Raw genomic sequence first — 22863 nt, 5'->3', positions numbered from 1 at the left:
CACTTACATTGGTGAATGTTTTTAGCAATTCAGAATGCTCATTTTGGGGCAGAGCCTTAGGCAGAAGCTCAGATAGGGTGTGAAAGATCCACTCTCTGGCTGATGTGGCCAGATTTTGGGTGAAACAGCAACAAAAAAAAAAGGGCAGAAGAGAAATGCTGTGATGCCAAACAACCTCTCTCAACCCAAGCCATTCTTATTAGAGTTGATTCGGGGATTTAGCCTGAGCTAAATAGTAAGTTGTTTTCTTCTAAAAGAGCTGCTGGTGAGCATCAGGACAGTGCAGACTCCTCATATCTTAAATCCGAGAAGATGTTTGTGGAAGCAGTCAGATGTGAAACTCAGTTTCTCTAGTTCAGCTGCCCACTTTTCACCAGACTTAGCCACATGTGTTGTGCTGTGACTAAGCACATGTGTTATGGATGCTGTGTTGTGGCCTTTCCACTTCAGTGTCAGATTGATGCAATAAAGCTTTAAGTTAAGACCTAAAATGCTCTCAGTTCTTAAGCAATTCAATTCCATTTGCTGCCACTAAGTAGTGTGTTTGTGGCTGGATTGGGCTTCTGATACGTCCTTGCCTGTGACAAGATGGCCTTCACATGAATTGATATACCTGAAATGTTCAAGACCAGGTTGGATGGGGCTTGGAGCAGCCTGGTCTAGTGGAAGGTGTCCCTGGGGGGCACAGGGGGATTGAAACTGGATGAGCTTTAAGGTCACTTCCAATCCAACCCATGCTATGATTTGATGGGAAAAAGAATGTTTTTAACAGCATGAAAGCTGTCAGAAGAGCATGATGAACTCATAAGTTTTTGAGTCCTCCCATGCGTGGAGGTTCTGGCAGGAAACTATGGCAAAACCTTTGACAGCAGATTATAGCGATTTCTATGTACTTGCTTGCCTTGAGACACTGCAAGACTTTAGTCTGGTACAATGGCATGTGAGTTTGCATGCAGGACATAGGCTCCCTGGTTAACATGTATGTTGGGGCTTTTGAGTTTTTCAAGTTGTTTATCAATGCAATTTGCTTCCAATAAACTAAATTGATAATTTCTTTGGTAAATATTTCCACAGTCCACATATCTCTAAACTCTGTCATTTTGACTTCAGTGTATGCTTGTTGGGTTTTTTATTCACTATCTGCTGCTTCAAGTCTATAGATATATCTAACCTTTTAAAATCTTTGATTTCCAGAAAGAAAATAGTTTTAGAAGGGACAAATGGCTTTCCTGCAGATGTGCTGAAATGAGGTGGAGAGAATGGGGAGCTCAGCTAGTGTCCAGCAGTCACTTTCCTGCCTGGCTGTACTGCCAGTACATTGTCCTCTTGCTCTAATAATTCCTGGCATGTGCTGCCAGTTGGGCAGCTGCTGAGAAGGAAGCTTGAGGGCACGTTTAAAGTTTAGGTGGCTCAAAGTGCTGGTCCTGTTTTAGAGTACTGGGGGTTGCAGGGAAGAGAAGGGTGGCAGTGGAGAGTGAAAAACCCTCTAACAGTGGCTTCTGCTACATGGAGGACAATTTGACTAATTTTTGGACAAGGCTAGGTCTTAATATGGAGGAATTTTTGTAGCAATGCAAAAACCTGGGGTGATACTGGCTAATTATCCCTCCTGTATTTATAACTTTATTCTAGTACTCAATTTTAATAATGAGATTTTTAAAGGCCAGCCCAGGACCAGTACTCTGGTGCATCAGTTTTGGAAGCCTAGGGCATCCTGAAGCTAGAACTATACTTCTTGTATGATCTGTCAGCCTAATTTTCTTGATTTGCCTGTTTTGACAGGCTGCCCTAATCCTGAGATCCTTTCCTACCTACTTGTCACTGCTTGCACACTGCTGAAATAAAATACTTGAGGATAAACACTCAACAAATTGGCAGCATAACCTTATCTGGCTTCAAGATTTGTACAACATTTTATATTGCTTTATCTCTGTTGGCAGTGTAGCTTTGGCAAGCCTGAGCAAGTCATAACATTTAGACTTTCATATGAGGCTTTGAAGATGTATGGGATAATGGTGTTAACCCAAACAACACCAGCTTAGAAACCTCTGCAAGCTTGAATGCATGGGATGGGTGACACCAAGAGTTAGCAACAAGAGGCTCACATTTCTTTGATAAATGGCTTCTTAAATCAAAATTAATGAAATCCAATGCCAAGTTAACAATCTCTTCACATATGTGAGAATCAGTGTAAGAATGTCTGAGGAGTAATTAGCTTTTAAAGGTCATGAAGTTTAAGAAGGCCAAGAGCAAGGTCTTGTACCTGAGTCAGAGCAATGCCAAGCACAAATACAGGCCGGGTAGAGACTGGATTGAGAGCAGCCCTGAGGAAGACTTCGGGGGTGTTGGTCAATGAGAAGCTCAACATAGAATCACAAAATGGTTTTGGTTGGAAAGGAACTTAGGATCATCTGGTTCCAAACTCCCATACCATGGGCAGGGACACCCTCCACTAGACCAGGTTGCTCAGAGCCCCGTCCAGTCTGGCCTTGAACACCACCAGGGATAGGGCAGCCACGGCTTCTCTGGGTAACCTATGCCAGGGCCTCAGTGCCCTCACAGAGAAGAACTTCCTCATACCTAAGCTGAATTTCCCCTGTTTCAGTTTAAACCTATAACCCATTTTCCTATTGCTACAGTTCCTGATGTACTCTGGCTTCCTTATAGACCTTTTTTAGGTACTGGAAGGCTGCTATGAGGCCTCAGTGCATCTTCAGCCTTCTCCAGGCTGAACAGTCCAAATTTCCTCAGCTTGTCTTTATGAGAGGTGTTCTAGCCCCCTTATAGTCCCTGTAGCCCTCTGGGTGATTCAGATCCAGCAGTGTGCGCTTGAGCCCAGAAACCAACCATGCCCTGGGCTGCATCACCAACAGTGTGACCAGCAGGTCGAGGGAGGGGATTCTCCCCCTTTGCTCTGCTCTGGTGAGAGACACACACACACAGACACCCCCCACAGTCCTGCATCTAGTTCTGGTCTCCAACATAAGAAGGATGTGGAGCTGTTTCAGTGAGTCCAGAGGAGGCCACAAAGATGCTCCAGGGGCTGGAGCAGTTCTACTATGGAGACAGGCTGAGAGAGCTGGGCTTGTTCAGCCTGGAGAAGAGAAGGCTCCTTAAGGGGAGACCTAAGAGCAGCTTCCAGTGTCTAAAGGGGCTGACAAGAAACTTGAGAGGGGCTTTTGACAAGGGCCTGTAGGGACAGGACAAGGGGGAATGGCTTTAACCTGACAGAGGGGAGACTGAGATGAGCTCTTAGGCAGAAGTTGTTCCCTGTGAGGGTGCTGAGGCCCTGGCACAGGTTCCCCAGAGAAGCTGTGGCTGCCCCATCCCTGGCAGTGTTGAAGACCAGGGTGAATGGGGCTTGGAGCAACCTGGTGTAGTGGAAGGTGTCCCTGCCTGTGGCAGGGGGTTGGAGTTGGATAAACTTGAAGATGACTTCCTACCTAAACCATTCTGTGATCTGATTATATCTTTAGTAGCTTTTTCACTTAATAGCTATCAATGTTTTGTTTTTCCTGGATTTTATAGGGGGCACTATGTAAAATATTGGCTTGTGAACCTCTGTCCAAACACAGTAACATTTTTTTCCCCAGGTACTGATTAAGCAAGGAAATGCATCTAAACACTAGCTCCAATCTCAGTGGAATGAAAACAGACATGGTGCTCTGGTTACTTTTAGTTCAAGTATTTATGGAATTTCCAACCAAAACCAAGTCTTAAAACACTATGTGGAGGGAAACAGTATAGAAGCTGAAGTCCCCATTTATTTATTTATTTGTATTTGGGCTGAAGTTAAGTGTGTCATGAACAGTTTTGTTTCAAGTTTTAGCTGCCCTCCAAGCAGTGGCTGCTTCATTCTTCTCATTGGCAAGTCAGTCCTTCCAAGTTCCTTGCAAGAGCATCTAGCACAGAGAATCCTTCAGGTGGGAGCTTGCTTTCTGGATAAGGAAATAGTTATGGGGGGGTGGGTGGGGGGGAGGCTGGAGCTGCTCAGTCTGAAGCTTGAGCTGCCAGCACTGGAATTTCAGGCTTCCGTAAGTTTCTTAACTGGTTGCCTGTATTCCTCCTCTGTCGTTAGCTGAAGATCAGAAGTCCGCTGTATTTCTGAGATTGGCTTGTCCTCTGTGAGTCTGGTAACGTCAACAGTCTGTCTTCCTGAGTCCTGACAACTACAGTGACACGAATTGCCCTCACCTGACAGAAAACATGGATTTTATTTAATTTTTTTGACCTCCTCCCCTTCATGTTACTCCTGCAGTATGCTATAAAGTGAGGATCTCATCTGAGTGGGGAGGAGTGCTATACTTGGTCATTCTCCTGCAAGAGGAGAGAGGATGAACTTAAAAGGCAAACAGTGCTCTTGACTTCTCAGAAATCTAAGCAAGGGTCAGGCTGGAGCCTGGACTAGATGCTGTTTGCTGGAAGAGGAAAGCTGCTTGCTGCTAGAGGATATTCTTGCATCTCAGATTGAATTAAGGACCGATGAAGTGATGTCTTGTTCTTGGCAGAAGGCTTTGTCACTAAAATATTTCCTAGCTGTTCTTCAGTACTTTGATTTCCTTATCTTTTATGTAGAGCTGGGAAGTAAGATGGGATTGGGGGCAAAAAGTTGGATGCTCCTGCTTCTTCAGGGCAGTTGTTCCTTCAACAGCTTGATGTCAGGAAATTCTTTCTCCAAAGTAGTTCTCCTCCTAAAACCAAACAAACCCAGCACCCCAATCTAGGCAGGAGTGGAAGGAGGGCTTTTGAAAGGATGCAGGATTCTTAAATTATATTGTAAAGGATGAAGTATTGGATCCCACTGACACTGGGTATGAGGATAGATTGTGTCTTACAAAGTGCTTCACTATTAAAAGCTGCCCCTATGAAAACTGTGGACTTCTCTTTGTAGAAGCTGCTCTTTAAAGCCATGGTGGGTCTACATAAAAGGTTCTCCCAGGCCAAGAAATTTCATCTAGTCCAAGAGAATTAATTGACAGCCAGTGAAAAATGTATTTTTCATTTTTTTTATCTTAAATATTAGGAAAATGGGAAAACTGAAACTGTCCCACAGTGGAAGAGATGTGCATCCTGCACTAGGCAGAAGGCAGGAAAGCCTCGTATCCTTGTTGCTGGCCAGCTGTGTTGCACTTGGAATCATAGAATAGTTAGGATTGGAAAGGACCTCAAGATCATCTAGTTCCAACCCCCCTGCTATGGGCAGGGACACCTCACACTAAACCATATCACCCAAGGCTTCATCCAACCTGGTCTTGAACACTGCCAGGGATGGAGCATTCACAACCTCCCTGGGCAACCCATTCCAGTGCCTCACCACCCTGACAGTAAAGAATTTCTTCCTTATATCCAGTCTAAACCTCTGCTGTTTAAGTTTCAACCCGTTACCCCTTGTCCTATCACTACAGTCCCTAATGAAGAGTCCTTCCCCAGCATCCCTGTAGGCCCCCTTCAGATACTGGAAGGCTACTGTGAGGTCTCCACGCAGAATTCTCTTCTCCAGGCTGAACAGCTCCAACTTTCTCAGCCTGTCTTCATATGGGAGGTGCTCCAGTCCTCTGATCATCCTCGTGGCCTCCTCTGGACTTGTTCCAACAGTTCCATGTCCTTTTTATGTTGAGGACACCAGAACTGCACACAATACTCCAAGTGAGGTCTCCTGAGAGCAGAGTAGAGGGGCAGGATCACCTCCTTCGACCTGCTGATCCTTTTGATGCAGCCCAGGATACAGTTGCTTTCTGGGCTGTGAGCGCACACTGAAGCTGGCTCATGTTCATTTTCTCATTGACTAACACCCCCAAGTCCTTCTCTGCAGGACTACCATGAATTTCCTTTTTGCCCAACCTGTAGCTGTGCCTGGGATTGCTCCAACCCAGGTGTAGGACCTTGCACTTGGCATGGTTAAACTTCATGAGGTTGGGAATCTGAGCCATGTTTTTCCACCAGCCTGGCAGCGCAGTTGTGCAGAACTTGGTATGAAGATCTGCTGGTCTGAGCCTATTGTGAGGTGTCAGGTCTTGGATTTCAGTTCACTAACGTAGTTTTACCTCCCTGAAGCAGGTTTTATAATTCACTTCCTCTGTAGATTAGTTCTTCAGTGTTTTCATAAATCCAATGGTTTTGAGTTTAGAACTATAGATAATCCTTAAGGTCCCTTCCAACCATTTTATGATACCAAGTGTAGACTGAATCCTTCAGCAAACTCCATAATGGCTCTGAACACTTTTATTTGCTTTCAAGAAATGAAGCATTTTCATCAGCTCAGTCTGATTCTGGTCATGACATTATGCTTGAGGAACATATATAGCCATTGTCCAACTTCTGACACCTTTGAATAATACACAGAATATACAGAATCATTTTGGTAGAATATTTGATAATTTCTCATGGAGTAAGCATGTGAAGAGTTTTGCTTTCATCCTTGATATCTCAAGTCAAAATATGAAGGAATCATTCTTGCTGTGCAGTCTGCTTGCTATTTCCTTTTAATAAGTATCTGCACATCAGCAGACATTGTCTCTGTTGAAAATTTTGCTTTTACTGATGAGCTGTTATACACAGTTCAAGTTTTCGTGAAGGAAATTGGCATGGGTCAGAGCAGCCTTCACGGTATTGCTTTTGAAATGGCTTTGGGTCGCTTGACATACCGATGAGCTCATCTTTAACATTTCTTTGCTGTCCTTTGATCATCTTAGCTCTTGGCTAAAAAATAGCTTGTCAGGCAGGACCTGAGAGGGGAAGGGTCCAGAGACAGTGATGGGACCTGCTGCGGGCTTGCATTTTCAGCTTGCTTATGCTGCCTCCTGGTTCCTTGTGACAGTGGGAAGCTGGGATTCATGTGCTGAAGGGAGAAAGGTAATTTGAATTTCATTATCCTGCCACTGCTTTGTAGGGAACCTGGTGGGATTAGGGTAGATGAAGTGGGCACAGGACCTACCACAAGTGCTTCAGCATGGCCCTGCAGTCAGGCATCCTCAAGAGGACACTTGAGTCCATGTAGCATTCTCTGACCTCTGCTAACCATGTAGCTTCTTGAACACAGATCAAGCATACCAATAATTTTTCTTCCTAGTGGCAAAGACTGTAATATGTAGCATCTTTCTGTTGTGTGAACAGGCTTTTCTCTGCACACATTGTCTTGAACAGCTGGTGCTCCGTATGGGAGGTGCTGGGAGATGTGAGTAGCAAGTGCAGTACACAGTGAGACTTGTCCTCAAAGGAACTGCAGGAAAAAAACTTCCAGGGAACTCCTTTCAGTTTATACCACTTGTGCTCATAGAGCCTTCCTTAAAGGCTGCTGTCTGTGTATGAGGACAAGATCAATTGTATTGATGACAGCAGCTTGTGCATCACAGCACCTCACTGGCCCTGTGCTGCAAGACCCCATCAGGAGGGGATACTGGAAGGAGTTGTCCTTCCTGGCCATTGAGGGATTTGGCAGGCAGCAAATTTGGTTTGTTTGGTTTGTTTACAGTGTTAATCTATTAAAATAAGGCTTTTTACAGCTTCTTAAAATAATATTAATGTTCAGATTTGCCTGGTGATAGCTGTGGCATCCCACAGTGAGGATGTCAGGTAGCCCAATGTTTGCCAAAAAAACACCGTTCTGTGCAGAGAGGTCTTGAGTATTTGAAACTACTCATGGCTTTGGCAGTTCGTAGGTAACCGCACCAGGAAAAACTCTCCTGCTTGAGCTCTTTGTATGGCAGTAGATTTAAAAGCTGCTATATGCAAACCCACTTTTCATGATCTGGTGACTGGTGCTTCTGATGAACATTCACTTATGTCAATAGCTTCTGTAAAACAGGGCCAGACTCTTTATGGAGGTACACTGTGCTGAACTGAGAAGCAGTGAATGCAAATTACAAGGTGCAAAATTCTGATCATTCTGATTAGAATGAGGGGAAACTTTTTCCTTTTTTTCTTTTGGGTGTTTTTTTGGGTTTTGTTTTGTTCCCCCCCCCCCTTTTTTTTTCGTGTTTTGTTTTTTTCCCATGTAAGGGTGGTAAAACATCAGAGCAGGACCAGGGAGGGTTCTGTAGGCTCCAGTTCTGGAGGTACTCAGGTTGGACAAAGCCCTGAGACACCTGATGTGTGTGCTCTTGTTTTGAGCTGGAGGTTGGGCTGATGAACTCCAGGGTTTCCTCCCAGTCTAAATGATTGTCACGGTTCCCAGCCTCCTTCCTTAGCAAAGCAGTCCCTTGGCTTCAGTGCCTCTTATAAGGTTGTGAGTTGCTGCAGTACCTTTAAAACTTAATAGGCTTATGTGTAGACAGTGAGTACCACTAAAAGGGCTGCTTCTAGTACGTACAGCTGGGGTCTGATGCTTCAGATAGGTCATACTCCATTAGTGTACAACAGCTTTGGTTTTTATGTCTTTCAGGGTGTGAAGTTGCAAAGTATGACCTGGCTTGGAAGGTGCTGTAGCCATTAGCTGAAAAACAAATAACTTTACACATATTTTAATCCACAGCTTCTTTAAAGGTAATCTTCAAATGAGCTGGAACACCTTAAGTTCATGTCTGATGGATTTGATACTGATAATGTTGAGCTTGTATGGGGAGATAGGACAGGGGCATCCATCTTTCTTATTAAAGAATCATCAGGGTTGGGTTACCTTGAGTCTCTCTATTGAGTTAGATTGTTTTCATTCTGCTGGAAGATGGGTCTTAAAAAATGCCCATAAATAATTACTAACCTCTTGGTCTTGTCATGTGCAAAACTTATTACTCACAGCTGGGATTCTAGGGCTCTTTCCCAATGTTTTTCCAATGGGAAAAGGGAATTTGTTGGAAGCAGATGCCTTAGGGCCAGTGTCATACGCACACACATTTTAATTGCAACACTCTCCTTTAGTTTTGCTCTGTCAATTACTCTAAGCCTTCAGGAAGAAGGGGCAGGCAGCAGCAAAGGCCAGAAAATGCTGGTACATTGAGTTCTTGCAGTTTTTTTTACATTTTTCCAGCTTTTTCTGGAGAAGATAAATGGTTATCACTGTACCCTATTTTGGTGATCTTTGGTTAAAAATGTATTCTGAGACCTCCATGATGCCTTTGTGTCAAGGAGAAATTTGTGTATGAAGTCTCTGATGGAAAGTACAGGTTAAAGCTGTTTTTGGTCAAACGGCTGTCAAGTATTAGTCATAGGACAGTTACAGATTAATATTTAACAAGGTTAGTGCTGTGTTCAGTGAGTATCTCTTCAGGACACTCATGACTATCCTGTTCTGTTGTTTTTTGCTCTGAACCAGGCAGGGGCTCCATACCAGGACTTCTCTTGAAGTGAGGAAAAGCTGGAGATGCAGCTTCTCCCCCTTGAACACTTTCTTCTGCCACCACTATCTCCAAGACCACCCTGTATTTTGGTTCTATACCACAAACCTCTGTCAGCAGGTCATACCCATACTTCATGGGCAGCATGGTTTGTTCCCCTGCAGACCACAGACTGTGAGAGACACCCTTGGTCAGGCAAACCCTCACAGGACATGTTTCTCTTCTTGCTTCATTAGCATTACTTTCACAGAAAATGGAAGTAGCCACAGATTTCTGTGCCACTTGGTATCTGTGCAAAGCATGGAGGTAAGGTAGTAGGTGCCATAAAAAACACATGTAGGGGAAGATGTTGATTAGAAAAACAGCAGCTCAAAGAGAATGGTTGTAGAGAAAGGTCAGGTTTTTCCCACTAGCAAGGTGTGTGAAATACATTTATTATGAGAAACTCTTGATGAGGAGACTCTTTCCATATATGTTATTTCAAGGTATCAAATCCATAGCTTGGAAAATTTTCTACTTCTCTCATCCTGACAGACAGCGATAGTAACAGTTTTTGCTGTCTCAAAATAAAATTGCACCTAAGTTTTCATCATGCTGAAGAGTGTATTAGCTGTTGCAAGGAGAAATGTGGGGTGTTGTATGCTCCTGATGAACACTGCAGGGATCTAACAGGTTGACTCCCTTCAGGAAAACAGTAGAGCTAAGGTCTCAAAAAATGCTTGGGTTTAGGGTGTATCTTCAGTATGAACTGGCTCATGGTTCTGTAGCAGAAATACAAAGGCAGGGAAACCCAAGAACTCTGAAATCTTAACTGTGCCCCAAGAGCCTTAGAGAAAGGTGGTAATTTCTGGATTCCTCCTTTAAAATCAGAAAATGTTTTTTTTTCTGCATAGTCCCTCAAGGATGTGAACAGCCCATGAACAGTATCTTGCCTATGGCTGCTGAGTTAAGGTAGAGCTAATCAAGTGCTGTGACCCCAAAGGTATTGCTTACACCTCTAAACCATGTCTAAGGAAGCCAGTTGTCTTCTACAAGGGTGTTTAATCTTATCCAGGACACAGCACATGGTGTCAGTCTACTGATGTTCCTGCAGGTCAGATTCAGTTGGTGTGATAGACCATTAAAACTATAAATGAAGCCCAATGTCAGTGTGTGCCAAAGAGCTTTACAGTGTTCTCCTGGGTATTCCCTATCCAGGAGCGCATCCTGGGCCCTTGGTTATGCTGCAGTCAGAGTGAAGCTTCATCCGAACCTACTGTGAAAGCTGCCTGCACTCAATGTTCTTTTGATCTTGTACAAATTCCCATGAACTATGAGTGCTGGTGTGTTAAAATTGGCTTTATAGCATGAAACGTTTTACTTGCCCCCAGCCTCACTACTGTGGAAATATTTAAATACATAGTGTATTAGTTGTCATTATTAATGATGTGGTGAGCCCATGGGCAGCCATGGAGGTGGTGAAGCAGTTATGGTGCAGAAATGAGCACATACAATTGGCTTCATTAAACTGCTAGAAGCCTGTCTCACTTCTCTGGCTTGCAGGGCTGCTCTTTTACTTGGAGTTGTGAGCCATGAGTAGTGCCAAGGGGGTGTGAAATAACAAGTTAATTCCTATTCTGCTCTCTGTCTGCATGTGAGATTTCCAAAGGGTTTCTCTGGCTTCTAAAACATGTTCATTATATGGGGAAGGTTGAGAATAACGCACCCAGGGGTTGCCTGTGGTTGGTGCCTGTATTGCCAGCTTCACTGAAAACAGACCAGAAAAATCAGCCAGGTCTACACCTTCCTCCCCTGAGCCTGTTTGATACAACCTGGTCTTAGTATTACTGCAGATCTGTCTGAAACATTTAAAGTTTGGTTCTGGTGGGTGGGTGGGAGGGTACATATTAATGATTAGACAAATTGTTTTGCTCAAGTTTTTAAAGGGGTGTTTCTCTCCTTTTTTTGGGTTGCACTCCAACTCCAGAAGGTAAGAACCACTGCTGATTGTTCTAAAGCTACTCTTCTCTGTTAACGCAAGCTGCAAACCCTATAATTAAAAGAGCAACTGCTTGTTTCACGCAGACTTAGAAACCAAGTAATGGTAGCAATCTTGGTGTTAATGCTTCTGTTCCCATAGTCTGCCCTCTCCTGCATGGCGTTTGCATCAGTGCTTTGGTGTGATGCAAACCTGAAATCTTAATGTTTGTTGAGTCTGTCAGTCTAATGCCATGTGAATGCTTGGTGTCTCACTAGTTAACCCTGCTGCATGCAACCTGGGGTTTGGGGGTGTGTGTGCTTGATTTGCATGATGTGTTTTTGTGCATTCTTTGTCTTGGGGACGTTTGGCACTGCATATTGGGTGAAGCAAATTCTAACACATAAAATAAGCTGCTTTTCTAAATTGTGAATATGTTTAACAAGCTTGAAGTTGGTACAGTGGTGTCTGCTTATGGTATGTCTCTGCTCTGACACTTCCACAGATCTGAAACTATTGTTGTTTAAAGTAATCGTATTTTAATATACTAATAAACAAAAGCTATATGTGTGAATGTCTGATTCAGATGGAAAGCAGGGAAGAAAAGGATGCTGCAAAGAACAAAATGGGAAAAAAACCTCACCCTTAAATACAGTCCTGTCTGTTTGGGTGTTTTTATCTGGTTAAATCTACGTGCAATGATGATGGGAAATGAAGACACTTGCTGCTGGATGCACTTTATGTTAAGCTTATCTTTAGAGTAGGAGGCAGTAATTGACTTTTCTGTTGTTGAGGTTGCTGAGTGCCACAGCCCTCTGCAGTTTTTCCTTGTGAGGGTGGTGAGGCCCTGCACAGGTTGCCCAGAGAAGCTGTGGCTGCCCCATCCCTGGCAGTGTTCAAGGCCAGGTTGAATGGGACTTGGAGCAACCTGGTCTAGTGGAAGGTGTCCCTCCCCTTGGCAGGGGGTTGGAACTGGATGAGCTTTAAGGTCTCTTCTAACCCAACCATTCTGTGATTCAATCTGATGATGATTTGCTGGGTCCACCATGCTGTTGTGCACATAAAATAATGCAGTGAAATCTTCCAACCAAATTAAAAATGGACTATTAATATCAAGTAACCATTTGATGGATAAATAAACCTTGCATGATGCTCTGAGGCCAAGGTTTTGCAGAAGTTGCAATGCATCATGACTGAAAATTCCACTCCACATGTGACTGAACAAAAATTATTTGCTCCTACTCTTTCCTAGTAGGAATGGGTTGTCTCAGTCCCTGAGGGTTCAGGAGCAAAGCGAGTGGGGAGGGATGCAGCAGTAGGACTTAAAAGCATGAGCAGGAACACTCCACCTCCCTCCTCCTCTTCAACAGCAGCAGCTTGGAATAGAGAATTCTCACCTTATGCTTGTGTGTTTTTATCACTCCCAAGTTCCTTTGTTCCTGTTCAGTCTGAAGAAGCTTTGAATTTAATGTGGAGTTTAATGATGGCTTAAATTTGGTGATTCTCAGAAGGGAAATATGGTATATAGGTGTCCATCTGAAATGTCAAGTAGCTTAGAAAATACTGGAGGGGTGAAAGCTCAGAATATGTGTTTCTTCTTATGCCACTGACTGGCCTTATAACTTTTAACTACAGAAATTACTGTCACTGTTTCAGTCCCTTCAGCAGTCCAGTGAGTGGGTAAAAAATGTGGAAGTTCTGCAGGAAGAGGGACTGTCTTTGCTGGAGACCAAGTTGAGATCAGTTTTCTAGCCCATTAATGAAATGAAAGTGCATATATGGGAAATGTTAATTTTCAGAATAGACTAAATATTTGGAAGTTACCAAAACCTCTCAATGCGTCAATAGTGCAAGAATTTAGTTTGTATAGCAGTCACAGGTTTCTAAGTTATAAACAGGTTTATAAATTCCAGTAAACCCACTGAATTGGTTGGCTTTAGCTGGCAAGCTAGTGTTAGAAGGGAATAAATACCAAAACACCATTTTCAGAGCAAGGCAGCACTGCCAAGCACAGTGACAGCAGAAGGATTGGAACTGAATTAGTAACTGGTAGCATTTGCTATTTGCCCCACCACAGCACACTGGAGACATTTCAAGCAGGAGTTTGTGCAGTACCTCACTTCTTGTCTGACAGAATGGGTATTATTAAGGCCCTGCTGTTGAAGGTGCTGTGTAGCTAAAAGGCTGGTGCCCACTCCAGTGATACTGGTTTAAGAGCATGGATTTGCTCATCCTGTTCACTGGGTGGTCACCTGGTGAGTATTGGTGGGTACTTGCTTGTGTTTGACCTCTCTTAAGCAGCATCCGTAAATGAAAATATTCTCTGTGGTTAAAGCATGTGTCAGCACATGAACCATTTTTGCTTTTGATAAAAGGAGCTTTGAATGGGTGGGTAAGTTAATCCTGAGTTTTTCTCAACCTGAAACATACTGCAAGTGAGAGTAATGAGTAAGTTTTGGGAGAGCAAAATGACTTTTGACAAGGGCCTGTAGGGACAGGACAAAGGGGAATGGCTTTAAATTGGCAGAGGGAAGATTCAGATGAGCTCTTAGGCAGAAGTTGTTCTCTGTGAGGGTGCTGAGGCCCTGGCACAGGGTGCCCAGAGAAGCTGTGGCTGCCCCATCCCTGGCAGTGTTCAAGGCCAGGTTGGACACAGAGGCTTGGAGCAGCCTGGTCTAGTGGAAGGTGTCCCTGCCCATGGCAAGAGGTTGGAACTGGATGAGCTTTAAGGTCCCTTCCAACCCAAACTGTCCTATGATTCTATGAAAAAGCAACAGCATGCTGAAGAGGCTGAATACCTTGGCCCTGGGTTCTGCGTGTTGTATTTGGAACAGTATTCTTGCTGTCATCATGAACTACAGTAGGAATCATCCCGCTGTTTGTTTGGTTTTTTTTTGTCAGAAAACAATGTTAGGAACACTGTATGAGGCACAGTAATTTTCTGGAGGTGGAGCATGTCTGAATCAGTTATTTTCTATGCTGGGAATTTATCCTTTTGCATCAGGAAAATGCTTTTATTGTCAGGAAAGTGGCCTGATGAAACAGAATTACATTACCAATATACACTAATAAAATATTTGAATAGATCTGATAAGGGCTTGCATTACTTGGCAGTTGGATAATGTTACAATATCTTGATAGTGCATGTAATTTTTTGTTTTCAATATATAGATTAGATTTGGGATAGAAACAATCCAGATAGACTGGCCATGGGGATGAGCCCCTACAGTGCTGGCATAAGCTGATGTCCATCTTTTCCTACCATAGCTAGTTCTTGGAGGATACCCCAGTAATTCAGTAAAATTGTAAGCATGCACTTTCTAGATGAAGCATCTGAACTCAGCTGGGTGCCCTGAAACTCAGTTTAGAGTTCTGCTCACTGTTGTGTTCAACAGTGTGCATTCTATCTCAGGTAAGAACTTCATGCACTGGGTTAGGAGAAATGTCATTATGAGTCAGAAGCCTTCCCTTGTTTCCAGACCTAAGTGGAACTCCCAAACCCCACAGCTTAAGTGTGGTATCAAAGGAAGTCCTGGAGGGGTTGTGGGTGCGGTGCCACTTGCATTGAAATTGTTCAGGTAGGAAATAGCTGTTCTTTTAATGCATTTGCACCAATATGCCAGTATCTGGACAAATGTTTTGACCTTGCATTTTAACTGTAAGTGGGATTCTTTTGCTGCCTCCTGCTGCTCGTAGCAGTTAATATTGGGCAAAAACAGGGCAGTCAGGGAGAACAGGGGAATGTGGAAAGTTAGCTCAGTGGTATTTGGCTCATTTTAGAAGATTCTCAGTTAACTAATTCAATGGAAGCAGCCATATGTGGAGTGGGATCAAAGCACCTGCTGGACCCTGAGCATTAGCTGTGGGAAGGTGATGGAGGGAAGCTGGTGGAAGGGATAATGTTTGCTCAGTTGTCTTTGGAAGACCTTAATGTACATGGATATACCCTTTTTGTCTCTCCTCCTTCCCTAGCTGTGCATATGCCACCCACCCATGCTGCAGTAAGCTGTCAAGTTACCGCAGAGAACTGGTAGAACAGGAGACTCCAAAGCAGCTGTGTAATTCCTGCCTCTCGAAACTGATGTTTGTGCATCTGCACCTGAAACTTCTCATCTTCAAGCCAGGAACCACAGCCTGAGCTTATTTAGAGCCCAGAGTTGTTGATGACCATGAGCACAAAGCTGGAGAACATCCCAGTTCAGAAGCTTTAGAAATCAAGTTTTCAGATCTGTTTTTCAGGTGGAATGATGGGAACCGCTAGAGTGGCTGATGAGTACATGGTGCGTGTTCCTGTCAAATGGAGGAGATGGCCTTCATCAATTAAAGAAAAGAGGCAATAAAATAAGTGGCATAATAACATCTGGTGCCCAAGGCTATTTTTAGGCAGCTATTGCAATTGAAGTATAGCAAAAGGTAGGCTGGATGTAAAACAGAGTTGGAAAAAGCGATGAATGAACATTCAGGGTTTCTGAGCAAGGGGGCAGAAGAGAACAAGCGAGGGGTGAAACCTTCCCATCCAAAGAACAAGTTTCATATCTAAGAATAAATGTAACCACAGTCTTGCTGCATGTTTGTGAGCAAACTGCCAGAGCTGTGGGCAACAGCACTTTTTATCAAAGAAACACACCCCAAATTATGCTTTCCTGTGGGATGCAGACAGGTTTGACACAACCCTGCTGGCTGGGGCTTCATCCCAATTGGGCTCACTTTCAGATTTTTTTTGGGGGTTGCTTCACCCCTTATACCCCCTACTTTGAGGTTTATATGTTCTATTGAGACCTGCATCAATTAAGTTGGAAGCTGCTGGTTAGGCAGCTCCTGTAACCCTGCAGCCACAACCACTCTCCTGCTCTTCTGCAGCTGCAGTGGGGGACTGCTCGAAGTGTGACCTGCCACCATGCACCCAGGGTCATGAGAATGAGATGGTTTGTATAGAAAGGGCTCAAGTGCTCATAGGTACTCAATCAGAGAGGCAGAAAGGGTCTAATATGACATGAAGACCCATGCACCTTATATTCAAATCAAACCCACTTTTTTTGGAAGTTTGGTGGGATTTGTTGACTGGTTTTAACCTTTAAAATGTTTTACAGTAAGCTGTGTGAAAGGCTGGGATAATGTTGCATTTGTGCCAGCATTCCAGAAGAGCCTGTAGAGGAAGGTACATAACTAGAGATGGGTAACCATGAGAAAAAAGTACAGCAAGAAGAGTGGATTAGCTGTTAAACAATGGAGTCAGTTCAGTAGAAGCAGTGCAAGTGCCAGTGAGTAAAGATCACCCCTGCCAATGCTTCATTCCTTGGTGAGCTTCCAAAGCGTAGCTCTACCTAGACTTCTGTAAAATGCTTGGCTTAACACTGGTTTTCTTCTTTGATACAGGTTTTTAAGAAGGACGAGCTATATGAGCTAAAGGACAGGTACACGGGCAGAGCTCTCCTCACTGCCCCTGAGCTTCCTGAACATGGGAATGCTTTGGTGCTCAGCACACTAGGAGTGATCTGGAAAAAAGTATGAAGTGACTCCTGACAGTTTTCTAGATGCAGTGTGAGGGTGGTGAGGCCCTGGCACAGGTTGTCCTGAGAAGCTGTGGCTGCCCCGTTGCTGTCAAAGCCAGTTTGAATGGTGCTTTGAGCAACCTGGTCTTAGTGAAGGTGTCCCTGCCTGTGGCAGAGGGGTTGGAACTGGATGAGATTTAAAGTCCCTTCTGACCTAAACCATTCCGTGATGTGATGATTCTGGGAGAGATGATGCTGAACAGTGATGGGAGAAGGATGGGTACATTTTTTTTTATACTGCCACATACAGCTGGGCCTGTATGAAAGTACACTTGTGTGCAGTTCATGCATAGCGCTTGTGTGCAGACACCGAATCCAGGAGGAAAGATAAGGAGATGGGTGTGCCCTGGGGAACAGTGTCTTTGGAAAGAATCTTGGGTTCCTGTAGGAAATCACACTGAATTGTAACTTTCAGAGATCCTGTGGAGAAGAGGATTAACCTTGTGAAGGTAGCTCATGGCCTTGGTGAAGCTGGTGAGAGAAAAGTTGCTTCCAGTTGCGTTGTTTGTGTTTACAGCAGTCGCCTCACTGTTGGGGAAGGTGCATGAAAAAGCCATAGAGCATCAGGGATTGATGAGCCAAGAGCTGGTTTCAGTGGGGTTAGTCAAGGAAGAGGTGGTCTGTGGCATGTAGATGTATTTAAGAGAAACCTATATTGAGTGATCAGAATTCTGGCTGAAATGTCAATCTAAGTATGCAGTGTCTGAAGATGGGCCTGAAATCTTGGCAGGAATCAAACTGAGGTGCTTGCATTACTGACATCTCTGTTGTACCACCATTTGCTGTCTCTCCAAAAGGCATTTGTTAGCCAGGGGAGTCACTGGGTCAGTGTAAGGGTACCCAAATGAAACCACTGACATGTAAGAACCAGAATAAAATGAGTGGAGGGTCTCTGGTGTGCCTGAGACTTGGCTGCTTCCTCCCGATTAACTGATACGTACTGGGATGGAGAAGACCATAGACCTGTGTCAGAACATTGGTTTCTGCTTGTGCTAGGCATCAATAACTCAGCAGAGTTGGTTTGTAGCTCTTGGGCAGAACTTGGAGCATGTGTGCCCTACCCACATGATTGAGGGCTATGATCCTCCTCACTTTTATTTCCTTTTCCTCGCAGGTATTATTTCACCCCTCTCAGTGCGAGTGATTTGAATGTTCATAGCACAGTTTACTCCAGACAAACAGCTGTGCTTTTGGCCCAGGGATTCCAGTGAATCCATCACAAGTTTAGGTTTTTAGTCAGTTTGGTGGTTCTGCTTCAGCCTTTGTGGCAGGGTGTTGGGAGGTGAAAACCTCTCAGTTTCTGTGCAGGTATTGTGCGTGATATCCTTTGCAAGCAGAGATACCTATTTAGTAGAGGTTATGATGCCAGAATCTGCAGTGGGAACAAGTTATGTGTTGTGTCCTCCTGATTTTGCTTCTGTCTACAGCAGAATGGGTTAAACAAACAAAGAAACCCCCACCAGCATCAGTGAAAAGGTGGATCTTCTGTTTCCATCTCCTGGCTGGGATTGAAGATTTCCACTTTTTCAGGGGAAATTGCATAATTGGCTTCCATTCTTTATCCCACAACCCTCATTTCAGTATGACACAGGGTTTGGAGTTGTTTTTTGAAAACAACACAACTTTAAATATGTCCACACTCAATCACTAGCTCACAACAAACCTGCTCTGAGTTTCAGATGAGCAGCATTGAGTCTCTAGAGCTTTAAAAATGTGGGATCATTCTGATGTTTGGCAAAGAAGTGTTGGAGAGCCTGAACTCAGGGGCTTTTTTGTTTGTTTTTTTCCCTTGACTGTAGCCTGGGTATGTGGAGTGGTTTCATTGTTGCTTATTACAACAGCTTCAGCTTGTATTCTGCTTGGGAATAGAAGTTGGATCTGTACTCTTTCTGCCTCTGCATGTGTGATGGTCAGGTGAGGGGCTGCAGTTGTCTCCCAGCAGAAGATTAACACCAACCGGATATATTCAAACATTAATCTCTTGGTTTTGTTTTCAGTGGGACTTCTCCTCTTGCCTGCCTGAATGCCATGTTACACACAAACTCCCGAGGGGAAGAGGGCATTTTCTATAAGGTCCCAGGGCGCATGGGAGTGTACACTTTGAAGGTAAGTGGCTTGGTGGGCAGCATCATTTGAATGTGCAGCTTACTTTTATCCATTTAAAAATATGTTGGATTAGAATAATCCTGAAGAGGGAACTGTTCCTCATGGACATGAATTGTAGCATAAATTTTCCCTCTGAAAGCAAACACTAAGCCTTCCTGCTTGCTAGTGAGCATTTGGGTGCTGGATATACAACTGGAGGTGCTGATATTACTATCCCAGAAATGAAAGAATAATTAAAACTTTAATGAAATTTTAGCTCTAAAAGGGTAACTTCATCTCTACTGATCTCATACTGCAGCTAGAAATGAACAATTACCTTTCCTCAGTTGACTAATAGCAGTCAGAGAGCATCTGTCAAGAGAAGGTGTGTGTTCCTTGATTTGTCCAATTGGCATCTTTAAAAATAACATTTATTTGAAACCTTTGACCTCAGTTAAACTGCTAGAAGGAAGCCTGCTCTCGCTGTTCCTAACCTCTCTAGATTTGACTCTGAAGACTGTGCTGTCAGAGCATGTAGGATTGCCCTCCCTACATGTAGGCCTGTTTCATGCAGGTGTCTCCACTGGAACTGCTATCCTCATTTCTTTCCATGCTTAATACAGAGAACCTGAGATTCATCTCATCCTAAAATATTCAAAGTATATGAGAAACTAGGTTTTATGAGTACCAGTTAGATTGCCAATGGAATCAACTAAGAATTGCCCTGAAAAGAGAACTTCCAGGAATCATCTGGTCTAACCTGCCTGTTTAATAGAGTCGGCTACAGCAGGTAGCTCAGGACTATGTCCATCTGGTTTTGAATTCCTTCAAGAATGAAAACTTTCAGCTTCACTGTTACAGTGTTTCATCATTTTTGCAGTAAGAGAAGATTTTCCTTATGTGGAAGTGGAATTTATGTGTTTCAGCGTGTGCCTCTTGCCTCTCACTTTCTTGATTATCTGAACCTTTAGTTCACTGTGCTAATGGAAGAAATCTGGAGTCAATTACATTGTTAACACTTGTATTGCCTTGAGTACTCTTTGGCCTTACATGTGGAAATTACTCAGCTCTAATTTCAGAGAAAGAACAAGAAATCAGCAGTCCCCAATTTAAGGGAGAAGTGTTTTGATTTGCTTGTTCCAGTGGATTTTTGCCCACCTGATGCATGTGGACCTGTCGACTTGTCCAGCTGTTATGGCCACTGTCCTGTTTGCTTATACAGTAGACATTTAAGCTTCAGTTACTTTATTAATAGGAATTCAGGATGACAGTACAGATTCAGCTTTGCCGTGTAACTCACTGAGGTGCTGGGATGGAAGCAGAGCAGAGAGGGATGCAGGTGGCCATGTTGGGTGGGAATGGACTGGTGCCTCTGGCTGCTGTCCTGCCTGGCTTGGCTCAGCACCACTGCGAAGTGTCCAGAGCTGTTTTAGGTGTTTGTAGAGTAGCAGCATTAATGACCACAACTGAAGACAGCAGCAAACAGTCTGTTGTTGCTAATTAGCACCGGTTTCCAATGTAGGTTAAAATCTCAGTCTGGCAGAGTAATAATAAGGTAGCTCTGGGGAGACCTTGGAGCAGCAGTGCCGAGATGGGCTGTCAAGAAAGCTGGAGAGGGGCTTTTGTCAAGGGCCTGTAGAGATAGGACAAGGGGCAGTTGCTTTAAACTGACAGAGGGGAGACTGAGATGAGCTCTTAGGCAGAAGTTGTTCCCTGTGAGGGTGGTGAGGCCCTGGCACGGGGTGCCCAGAGAAGCTGTGGCTGCCCCATCCCTGGCAGTGTTCAAGGCCAGGTTGGATGGGGCTTGGAGCAACCTGGTTTAGTGGAAGGTGTCCCTGCTCCGTGGCACGGGGATTGAAACTAGAGCTTTAAAGTCCCTTCCAATGCAAACCGTGCTCTGGTTTTATAGCTCTATGAATCACTAGAGGGCAGTCTGGGTTTAGGTGTGGACAGGGTGAAAGCTGCTGCTTCTCCCTGCTGGCCATTACCAGCCTAAAGCCCTGCAGGTGAACCCACCGTCTGTGCCAGTGCAAATGTCTCACTACACAGAAACACCAGCCAGGCAGTTTTGAAAGGATCTGTGTCAGCAGGGCAGGGGGCTGCTGCGTACCTGGCTGCAGAAACCTTACGGGTGACCATAATGGGGACTATGAGGCACTGAGCTGTCCAACTGTTTTTCTGTCATGAGTTCAAAAATTGTCTGGATTTCTCATAAAGTGGGATCATACTGGAATTAGGGACTGGGGATGGAGAATGAGTTAAGAGTGTACCTGGGAAAGAGGTGATATGAATGGTGTAAAAGATGTGCCAGCTTGGGCTTGGTTAAGTATTTCATACAGGCTTACAGAAGACAGTGTGCGTGTTTGAGGGCAGTGGCTGAGCTGTTCTGACATTGCTCTGGAGTGTAAAAAAATCAGTCAGTGCTGGATAAATAAAACTGCTACTTTTAAGAATTTTGTTAAGTGGGAGAGTTTATGGTGGAGTGGGTAACTATATCTGTTTCTTCCATTTGCAGAAGGATGTTCCAGATGGGTTGAAGGAGCTCTCAGATGGCTCAGAGGAGAGCAGTGATGCCCAGTCTGACTCTCAGAGCTCAGAGAACAGCAGCAGCAGCAGTGATGGGTGCAGTAACAAAGATGGGAAGAAAAGCAGATGGAAACGGAAAGGTAATTTTCCTTATCAGGAGTGATGATTTTTAACATGGTCTGTGTCTGTGAAGGACTTGGAGGTTTTTATCCATCTCATCTGTTGCTTTATAAAGATGGGCTCTTACGAGTTAGCAGCCTAAAATCTGCCATTACCATTGATGTTCCTGAATTGATCCAATTGTTAATTTACTGTTGTGTGCACCAAAAGGGAGAAGGTATCTGTAAATACAGTGTTTAAGGCCTTGATACAAGTCATAGACCACTGTGCTGCACACCCAGGAACAGGGTATCTGTTTTTTCCCAGCTTTTCTCTGTCATCCACCTGCTTTCCCAAGGAAGTTCTGCCTCTTACTTCTGGTCTCTTTTGATGCTTTTGGGTGGAATACTGTCCAGGAATGAGTGCAGAATCTCTGAGGTTTAAGCATGTGGACTGATGTTGGGGTGGAGCTGCTGTGCTGTTTTTTTCTACCTTTTTTTTACTCCTTTCCCTCATAAACCCAGCAATATTTAGGTATTCAGTACTGTTCAACATGAAATCATTTACACCTTAGCTGATAAACTGTTGGTTTTTCCTCTACTGCTTTATCTTAGTGATTGCTGAGGTTGACGATTCAGTGATGGCTCTAGGATATCTAGGTTCTGGATTTTCTACAGAAGTAAAGTACCAAGCAGAGGAAGTAATGGATTTCACTCTCTGTGTTGAAGCCTGGTGCCTTTACCACCCTGAGAAGGCAATGGATCTTGTCAGATACTGCCACATCATGCTGTCATGGAAATGATGGAAACCAGCAGCTCTCAGACAATGAGTTGTTATGTTTACTCCCTGTATTAGTAATAAACTGAGTTCCCACCTTCCCCACTTCTAGTTTCAGCACCTACTCATTTGACCAGTGAGTTTTTTCATCCCTCAAAATTCTGCTCTGGTATCTGCTTGTCTGCTTAGATGCTCTGAGTTGAATTAATAAAAAAGGCCTTAATAAAATGTAAGGAAGCCCTCCCTTTGGGTAGAGGCACCAGACTGCAGCTCTGAGTCTTCCTGGAGAGCTGCTCGTGCAGCTCCTGGTGCTGTATCTTTACCCTTTGATCCAGTCTTTTCCTTTTCTCCTCAGTCATGTACAGAATTTCTTGGCTGAAATAAAACATTATTTAAAACTTATTTTCCATGCAGCAGGATACCTGTGTGGAAGTGCATGAGAGGTTTTCTGAAGTGGTTAAAGACTTGCAGTAACAGGTAGGGTCTGCCAAAACCCTTCCATTGGTGCGAAGGTGTGCAGTGGGGAGTCACTGAATGAGAATGTACTCTCACTGGGTGCAAGAGGCTCATGTGGCTCAGACCCCACTTAGTGCTCTCT

The 22863-nt window shown here is 44.0% G+C and overlaps 1 protein-coding gene across 2 annotated transcripts in view; it reads left to right on the top strand.

The window, feature by feature from the left end:
- The window catches only part of ASXL2 (ASXL transcriptional regulator 2), a 110980-nt gene that overhangs the window by 32841 nt on the left and 55276 nt on the right, over positions 1–22863 (top strand). The window contains exons 3-5 of one of the 2 annotated variants that reach the window (XM_034060445.1): positions 11236–11238; positions 18776–18884; positions 21379–21529. In XM_034060445.1, coding sequence (XP_033916336.1) covers positions 11236–11238; positions 18776–18884; positions 21379–21529 — 263 coding nt within the window. The remainder of the gene's footprint in view (positions 1–11235; positions 11239–18775; positions 18885–21378; positions 21530–22863) is intronic. The other variant, XM_034060446.1, reaches the window with a different exon arrangement.

Source organism: Melopsittacus undulatus, chromosome 3, assembly GCF_012275295.1.
Source record: "Melopsittacus undulatus isolate bMelUnd1 chromosome 3, bMelUnd1.mat.Z, whole genome shotgun sequence".
Taxonomy (NCBI): Eukaryota; Metazoa; Chordata; class Aves; order Psittaciformes; family Psittaculidae; genus Melopsittacus; species Melopsittacus undulatus.
Note: the sequence above shows the minus strand (reverse complement) of the source record. Positions and strands in the feature narration are given on the sequence as shown.